Source organism: Gekko japonicus, unplaced genomic scaffold (genome assembly GCF_001447785.1).
Source record: "Gekko japonicus isolate JY-2015 unplaced genomic scaffold, Gekko_japonicus_V1.1 scaffold404, whole genome shotgun sequence".
NCBI classification, from domain to species: domain Eukaryota; kingdom Metazoa; phylum Chordata; class Lepidosauria; order Squamata; family Gekkonidae; genus Gekko; species Gekko japonicus.
This window is the reverse complement of record NW_015174854.1, coordinates 244,382-253,085: the sequence shown is the minus strand read 5'-3', so window position 1 is coordinate 253,085 and position 8,704 is coordinate 244,382. Positions and strand designations below refer to the sequence as shown.

The following is an 8,704-nucleotide window of genomic DNA, read 5'->3' as shown; positions in this document are numbered from 1 at the left end:
GGGGTAAAGTTTTGGTTTTATGTTATCACTATTTTTGCTTTTATATAGCTATACTGGTTTTCTATTTCATCGGCACAGGACATTTTTTGCTGAGCTAAGACTTATGTGTACCAGTTTTAGGCATTCTAGAGCAACATTTGTAGTATAATGGTCACAGAACACTATGATGTGTGTGTAAAAGTGTGAAAATAAACAAAAAAGGGGGGATTTTAACCCAGAACAGACCAGGTAACCTAAAAGCTTGGAAAGACTGAAAAAGAGAGAAAAAAACCCCTTATATATTTACTCATTTATTTTGGGGACTCTTATCCCACCCTACCTCGTAAGCAGGCTCAGGGCAGCTTACAGCATATCATCCAACAATAAAACCATACATTAATTAAATAGGATAATTAAATATGGAGATAAAAATGTCAGTTATGAAAAGCTAATATTATATTCCAAAAATTTAAATCAAATTATAAATAATTAAAACTGTGCATCAAAATCCATCAGTTTTTGGTTATAGTAATAGTTACCTTCCCCTAGTGTACCTTCTCAGTAAAATTGCACTTATACACATGGGGTTGTTGCACACTTACACGTATCTTTCCAATGACCAGGTACAATTATAAATAACATAAAATACGTGTAAACAAAACCAAATTTATTATTTATAGCCCGGCCATCCAACAAGTGTTTTGGTCATGAGGCCTTCCTCATTGGTTTAAATTGTCTTTCTTAATGTTAGCTGTGAGTAATCTGGTGGAAATTGTTCATATTGTCTCTTTCCATGTGCTAAGAGAAGTTGTCCTGGAGCAAGTTTTGGAAAATATATGGCTCTGTTATAATCAGAAACAGTGGCTGAACTGAGATCCAGATCCTACTACCACTTTAGCTGTTACCTAACTAGGAAGTATTTTCACAGCACATTTTAGGTGGGTGTGTGTTTAAAAGAGTTTTTTTTCAATAACACAAATACATCCCAGAGGGTGTGTCTTTGCAATTGCACAAACTTCTAGTTTAGATTCCTAGTTTGGGGTGGTGGTGTAATGATGTAGTCAACAGGCTGTGGTGAGAAAGTGCTGCAATTTCCAAAGTACCTCCGTGCCCAGGTGGAAGGACAACAGTGGTACCCTATGCAGTCAAACCCTTCTAAACTCATTGCCCTAATTGCACTATAACATAGCAAAAGGGTGTAGTTCTGTTTAGTGTTGTTTTGTAAACATGAAGCCAAGAGATTCCTGGCTGAGGTATAAGAGAATAGGTACTTCCAGGATGTCAGAAAGAACCCATGTGGAAAGCAATATGACAGTTCTCTCTAGTCAGTTTGCTGTAGTGGTTAAGAGCATGGACTCTAATCTGAGAGAATTGATTCTCTCCACTAGTCCACATGCAGCTGCTGGTGTGACCTTGGATCAGTCATGGCTCTCTCAGAGTTGTTCTCCTTGAAAGGGCTCTCTCAGCCCCACCAACCTCACAGGGTGTCTGTTGTGGGGAGGGGAAGGGAAAGGAGATTGTAAACTGCTTTGAGACTCCTTTGGGTAATGAAGGGCAGGGTATAAATCCAGTCTCTTCTTCTAATGTATTGGATTAGAATAGCAAATCGTTCTGTTGGAATATCAAAACACAGAAGAACAAATTGTTCTGGAGGATAGGAAGGTTCCATTGCTTTGTTCATTGTATACATTATACAGTTGCACCGTTTCTCTGTTGGTTATTGGCCCAGAAGTAGCATTTCTCTCCTCCTTGCACACTCTCCTACACAGCCCCATATAAAAAGCACTAAATATAAAATTAGCCGGGACGGGGGCGCCTAACAGATTTATCCAACTGAATTTGCACCCCATCGCCACATCATCGTATTGCCTGGACTTCACCCTTCAAAATGACAAATAAACTAGACTGGCTACTAATTACAGCTAGCTTGTGAGGTGAAACAAAGAAGAGGAGGCCATGCATACGGGGAGGGGACGGACGGGAGAAGAACGAGACGTGAAACATTTCAAAATACAATTCTAGAGAAGCGCCCGTACTACTCCACCTCAGCCGCGCAGCCGAAGAAGGGCACCTCCCCCGCTCACCCGGCAGCTGAATGTTTCCGTGACGTCATCTCCCGCGGCAGCCAATGCCCCTCAGGGCGTGATACCGGCTAGAGACTCCTCCCTGCTTTATGAGGAGTCAAGCGCTTCTAAGGAGGCTTGGCTGTAGAGGGCTACTTTAAAAGCAGAAGGGGGTGGAGTTTGGTAACGGGGACTGTGAAAGAGGAGAGAGAGCGCCGCAAGCCCGGGCACGGTCTCGTGCAGCAGCAGCCAGCGCCTCAGCCATGGGGAACGTCGTGGCTCGTGAGGATTTCGAATGGGTTTATACGGACCAGCCACACGCCGCCCGGCGAACGGAGATCTTGCGTAAGTCGTTGGACCGCGGGTGCTTCCCCTTTCACTTCCTCCCGCTCCGTGTCTGTCAGGCTTCCCCCGTTCCTCGCGGGACCGCTTCGCCTTCTCCCCCCTCCCCCAACGCCTTGGCTGAAGGAGGCGAGGCAGGATGCCCTCGGGATCTTTCTTGGGTTTGGGTTCCAGGGAGGGCTTCCCAAATATCTCGGCCTTCAGCGCCTGCATCTCGGTTGCCGACCGGAGGTGAAGGAAGACAAGGCCCCGACTGAGCGTCGAGACGAAGGGCGAACTGAAGCCTGTGGAGACGTCATGAATCACACGCGGGAAGGGTTTGGTTGACGACCCGTTCGTTAAACGCTGTTCTATTTCCCAACCCCACTGGGGTGAGCTGAGTTAGGCAAGCTTGATCGTAGCTTCCTCCCCAGTTTCTAGCAGGAGGCTTTGGCACCAAAAATGCAAGTCCAGTGATAATCCGTTTTGCAGGCTGCTAGTACTTACTGCCTAGCTGCAGCATTAGGCAGGGAGCGAACTCGGGAAATTAGTCACCTTGCAAGGGTGGAACTTGTGCTAACTCAGTGGTGCTTGGAGTTGCCAGCTTTCAGGTGGTAATTGGAGGTCTTCTAGAATTACAGCTGATTGTGGGACTACAGAAATCAGTTCCCCTGGGGAAAATGGTTGATGTGGAACATTGGCTCCCAGCCTTGTTGGTATGGTAGTGACCCACACAAGTCCTGCCTCACCAACCTTTTGAAGTTCTTTGGAAAATTAAAGAAGTATGTAGAAAATGACCTAGTAAACATTATATACCTGGACTTTCAAAAGGCTTTTGACAAGGTACCTCACCAAAGACTCCTGAGCAAGCTGTGGTGGGATAAGAGGATGGGTTCTCTTATGGATTAAAAACTGATTAAATGACAGGAAGCAAAGAGTAGGAATCATTAGACAGTTCTCACAATGGAGGAAAGTAAGCAGTGGGGTGCCACAAGGATTGGTATTGGTGTCAGTACTATTTATTTTCTTCGTAAGTGATCTGGAACTAGGGGTGAGTAGTGTAGTGGCCAAGTTTGCAGATGACACCAAATTATTCAGGATGGTGAAAACCAAGGCTGACTGTGAAGAGCTCCAAGAGGGTCTTCACAAACTGGGTGGGTGGGTGACAATGTGACAAATGTTCAGTGTTGGCAAGTGTACGGTGATACACATTGGGACAAAAAAAATCCCAACTTCAAGTATAGGCTAATTTTTTAAAAATTTATATCTGCATTTATATCCCGCCCTCCCTGCCATTAGGTCTGAACTTGCTGAGGGTGAGAGGGAACTTGGGGTGGTAGTGGATAGCTCAAGGAAAGTGTCAACCCAGTATGCAACAGTAGTGAAAAAGGCAAACTCTGTTAGGGATTGTTAGGAAGGGGATTGAGAATAAAATGGCCAATATTATAATGTCCCTGGATAGATCTATGGTGCAGCCTCATTTGGAATACTGTGTGCAGTTCTGGTCACTGTATCTCCAAAAGGACATTGCAGAGCTGGAAAAAGTATGGAGGAGGGCAACCAAAATTATTAGGGGATTGGAGCACCTTCCCTATGAGGAAAGGCTGAAGAGTGGGACTTTTCAGTTTAAAAAAGAGATGAGTAAAGAGGGCACATGATAGAGGTTTAGAAAATTATGCATGGGGTGGAAAGAGTTGACAAATAGAAGTTTTTCTCCCTCTTCCAAAATACTAGAGCCCAAGGACATCCAGTGAAGCCAATGGGCAGTAGGTTCAGGATGGGCAAAAGGAAATACTACTTAACATAGAGAGTTATTAAAATGTAGAATTTGCTGCCAGAGGATGTAGTGATGGCTACAGGAATAAACAGATTTAAAACGGGATTAGATAGATTCAAGGAGGATAAGTCTATTAATGGCGACTAGCCATGGTGACTGAGGGGAACCTCCAAATTCAGAGGCACTATTCCTCTGAATCCCAGAGCCAGGAGGCAACATCAGGGGAAGGCCTTGGCCTCTATGCCCTGTTGTTGGCCATCCAGAGGAACTGGTTGGCCATTGTGTGAGACAGGATGCTGGATTAGATGGACTGTTGGTCTGATCTGGCAGGGCTCTTATGTTCTTAGTTGTCTGTACTCAACAAGGCTTATACACTCAGGAAAGAGAGCATAGGAGTGCTTTGTAAAAAAGTCACATTGAATGAAATGGGATTTATTTGAGAAAAAACACACAGAAAAAGGATGGGAGGGATTTGGCCTCACCTGGACATACAGAGACAGGATCCGAGTCTCTGCTACCCCATTGACTGTCTCAAGTAGAGACTGAGAAAGCAAAACATGGAAAAGAGGTTGGGTTATACATGGATTGTTCCTTATATAGCTGAAAGCTTCAGATGTCAAACCTGAATTTCCTGCAATACTGTTTTAGAATTGAGGGCTCTTCCCCCAGTATTCCATTTAACTTCAGTGGCATATGCCAAGGATGTATATACATGTGAGGAAATACATTAATCTGAGCATGGAAGGTCAGTTTCAGAGTCTCTGGGGGGGGGGGAAAGGAAGAGTAAGAAATAGTGATATTATATTATGAGGGGGGTCTATTGTAGACCACCAAGCCAGGCAGAGAACTTGGATGATACACTCCTAGGGAAAATAGCAAAAAAGAGGAGAGACCTCTGCAAGATACTTCAGAAAGTACTGAGTGCTGGAGATCACAAAAAGACAGGGACAAAAGCAACTGTCCTTGCTTATGTAAAAAGCAAATTATTATATACAGTGCAAACAAGCCTTATATAAGTGCAAACAACCCTATAGAGTATAATAGTCTCTCAGTGTCCATCAGTGGGTTGCTGATGTTTGAAGCTCTATTGGTAATGCATTTTGTTAACCAAGTTTAGAATAATAGAATAACAGAGTTGGAAAGGGCCATACAGGCCATCTAGCCCAACCCCCTGCTCAATGCATGATCGGCCTAGATCCCTGACAAGTGTTTGTTCAGCTGCTGCTTAAAGACTGCCAGTGAGGGGGAGCTCACCACCTCCCTATGCAGCTGATTCCATTGTCACACACTCATACTGTAAAAAAGATTTCCTGAGATTAAGCTGGTACCTTCCCACCTTTAATTTAAATACATTATTGCAAGCCCTATACTCTGCTGCCAACAGGAACAGCTCCCGCTCCCCTCTAAGTGACAGCCCTTCAAATACTTAAAGAGAGTGATCATATCCCCCTTCAACCTCCTCTTCTCCGGGCTGAACATTCCCAAGTCCCTCAGCCTTTCCTCATAGGGCTTGGTCTCCAGGCCCCCGATCATCCTCATCGCTCTCCTCTGCACCCACTCCATTCTGTCCACATCCTTTTTGAAGTAAGGCCTCCAGAACTGCACACAGTACTCCAGGTGTGGCCTGACCAATGCAGTGTACAGCAGGACTATGAGATCTTGTGATTTAGATGTTATGCCTCTGTTGATACATCCCAAGATTGTATTAGCCCTTTTTGTCACCACATCACACTGGCTGCTCATATTTAACTTTCGGTCCACCCTTACCCCAAGATCTTGTTCACACACACAATGCTACTCAGAAGTGTATACCCTGTCCAGGATGTGTGTTCCTCATTTTTGTTACTGAGATGTAGAACTTGGCACTCATCCTTGTTAAATTGCATCTTGTTCACATCCACCCACTTTTCCAGCACGTTCAGATCCTAAAAACGTCATAGTAAAATAGTGGGCACCTTTGGTTGTAGTGACCCTGTACTTTTGGAATTTAAGATCTTGGGGAAGGGAAAAGCTGTACATAATCAGACATGTAGGTTGGACTTTAGAAAAGCTAATTTTAATAAACTCTTTTATGCTGGATAGAATCCCATGGCTGACTTGACTTGACTACTCAAGGAGAAGGGAGTTCAAGAGGGATGGGAGTTTCTTAAAAGTGAGATCTTGAAGGCACAACCACAAACAGTTCAAATGAGAAGAAATAACAGGAGATTCCATAAAATGTTTTCTCAATAGTTACAAAGACACATATACAAGGACATTGTAACATGTGAATTGGTTCTTAGTAATGAAAGTTGTGCATAGAAACTCATCTGTGGAATCTCTGTTTGCTGGAGGACAGTGAGCAGTAGGTAGTAATTAGTTAGTTCAGAGATTGACATGCTGTCTCTGACTCAGACAGATTTGGCACAGAGCAGAAATTTATAGTGGCAACCATATGGTAATCCTCTAGGTGATGGTAGCACTAGCTGAAAAGCAGAGTTATGCCGATGATGCAGACTCCTAAACAAAGGCATTTAAAATGGCACAGAAGCTAAATTTATGGTGTGGCTGCAATACGTAAGCACTTCTTTTCAATGAACATACATAAAATAACCCATAAAATTATTTAATTCGTCCGTAATTTGATCGTGCAATTTGCTTAGCTGGCATTTGAGTAAGTATACTTTAGAGATCATGGAGTGGTGGGGAATAGTAGACAGAGTTCTATGGCTACCATATGGTGTTTGGTCTAAGAGGTTGTGCTTCATTATAGACTCGAAGATCGCATTGCCTGCAGTTGTCAATGGGTTGTATTCTAAGAACTTTAAGCAGAAAGTGGACACAGATCTTTTTTGTCTTCTCCTTCCCCCAGTGAGGCCTCCAAACAGTTGATGGGTGTGGTGTGGTAAAATGGTATGGGCAAGGAGGACTGCAGTGAGGAGGGGGGATACAGTGAAATCACCCATCTTTTGCTCACAGACTTCCATCACTACAACTGGCTCTGAAAGAGGAAAGTGGTGGCAGTTGTGCTTCCTCCTTTTCTCTGTTGTGCCCCTTGGCATTTTGTGCTAGCACAGGTGCATCTAACCATCTTCTTTGTTCTATGCACAGTTTCTGCATTATTGTTTCTATTAAAGGGCATGCATATGCTGGAAGTCTTCCATGCACTTCTGTAGATTAGAACAAATCCACAAGAATGTGGAGAGGAATGAATATTGCCCTTCTGTGAATAGCTAAATACACAGCAGCATTGTCACCATTCTTGTGGTACTTGAGCTGATCTACAGAGTTGTACTAACTTTGATCACTTACATAAAAATTGAGAGCCTGTGGCAGTAAAATTCAAATGTGGAAACAGGATTATGACCATCTAAAAAGAGTTTTTGTCAGTTGATAATTGTTTGAACTTTTCTCACTGTTGTCTTTTACTCTCAACAGGTAAACATCCAGAAATAAAAACGTTGATGAAACCAGATTACAACTTGATCTGGATAGTTGTACTGATGGTGTTTGTACAGCTAGTTACTTTTTATCTAGTTAAAGACTTGAATTGGAAATGGGTTCTATTTTGGTCATATGCATTCCACAGCTGTATCAGTCACTCTATGACTCTAGCTGTTCATGAAATCTCTCACAATAGTGCCTTTGGCAATGCTAAACCTCTGTGGAATCGATGGTTTGGAATGTTTGCGAATCTCCCTCTTGGCTTCCCATATTCAGTGTCCTTCAAGAGATACCACATGGATCATCATCGTTATCTTGGTGGTGATGGAATTGACGTGGACATTCCTACTAACTTTGAAGGATGGTTTTTCTGCACCCGTTTTAGAAAGCTCCTTTGGATTATTCTTCAGCCCTTATTTTATGCCATTCGACCTCTGTCTATAAATCCCAAACCAATCTCACGACTTGAAATCATCAATGTCTTGGTTCAGGCCCTTTTTGATGTTGCAATATACTACTACTTTGGAGTAAAATCACTCCTTTATATGCTTTTGGGATCAGTGCTTGGGCTGGGCGTGCATCCTATTTCAGGACACTTCATAGCTGAACATTACATGTTTTTGAAAGGGTATGAAACATATTCCTACTATGGACCACTTAATATGCTTACGTTCAATGTTGGATACCATAATGAACACCATGACTTTCCTAATGTTCCTGGAAAGCATCTTCCAGTGGTAAGTATTAGAAGGTTAGTAAATGAATACTTGTGGCTAGCTGTTTGCCTGCTCACTTGAGAAGAATAAAAGTTGCTTCCTGTCAAGTAGCTTGTTGCTTCTAGGTGGGCGGGTAAGTTTTAGACTGTAAAGCAGGATTGAATTTAAGTGATCTACAGTCTTATTTTATGCTTGTTCACTTGGAAATAAGTCCTGTGAGTTCAACAGACTGTATAGTCAACAAGTGCTTTGTATAGAATTGCAGCATTATTGGACTAAATCTCTCCCTTTGTTTCATATACAAGAACAATTTCAGGTAGGTAGGTAGTAGGTAGCTGGAACTGAAGAAATACTTAGGGTTCTTCAACTAAAGGGGAGCCCTGGCATCATAGTTTACCTGGGGAAGTAGCTTGCTGTGTCCCTGC

The 8,704-nt window shown here is 43.1% G+C and overlaps 1 protein-coding gene across 1 annotated transcript in view; it reads left to right on the top strand.

Annotated features, from left to right (window-relative positions):
- Positions 1 to 2,160: 2,160 nt before the first annotated feature.
- DEGS1 (delta(4)-desaturase, sphingolipid 1) overlaps positions 2,161 to 8,704 on the top strand; it is a 10,137-nt gene continuing 3,593 nt past the window's right edge. Inside the window, exons 1-2 of the mRNA XM_015424586.1 lie at positions 2,161 to 2,387; positions 7,558 to 8,300. Coding sequence (XP_015280072.1) covers positions 2,306 to 2,387; positions 7,558 to 8,300 — 825 coding nt within the window. The 5' untranslated portion in view covers positions 2,161 to 2,305. The remainder of the gene's footprint in view (positions 2,388 to 7,557; positions 8,301 to 8,704) is intronic.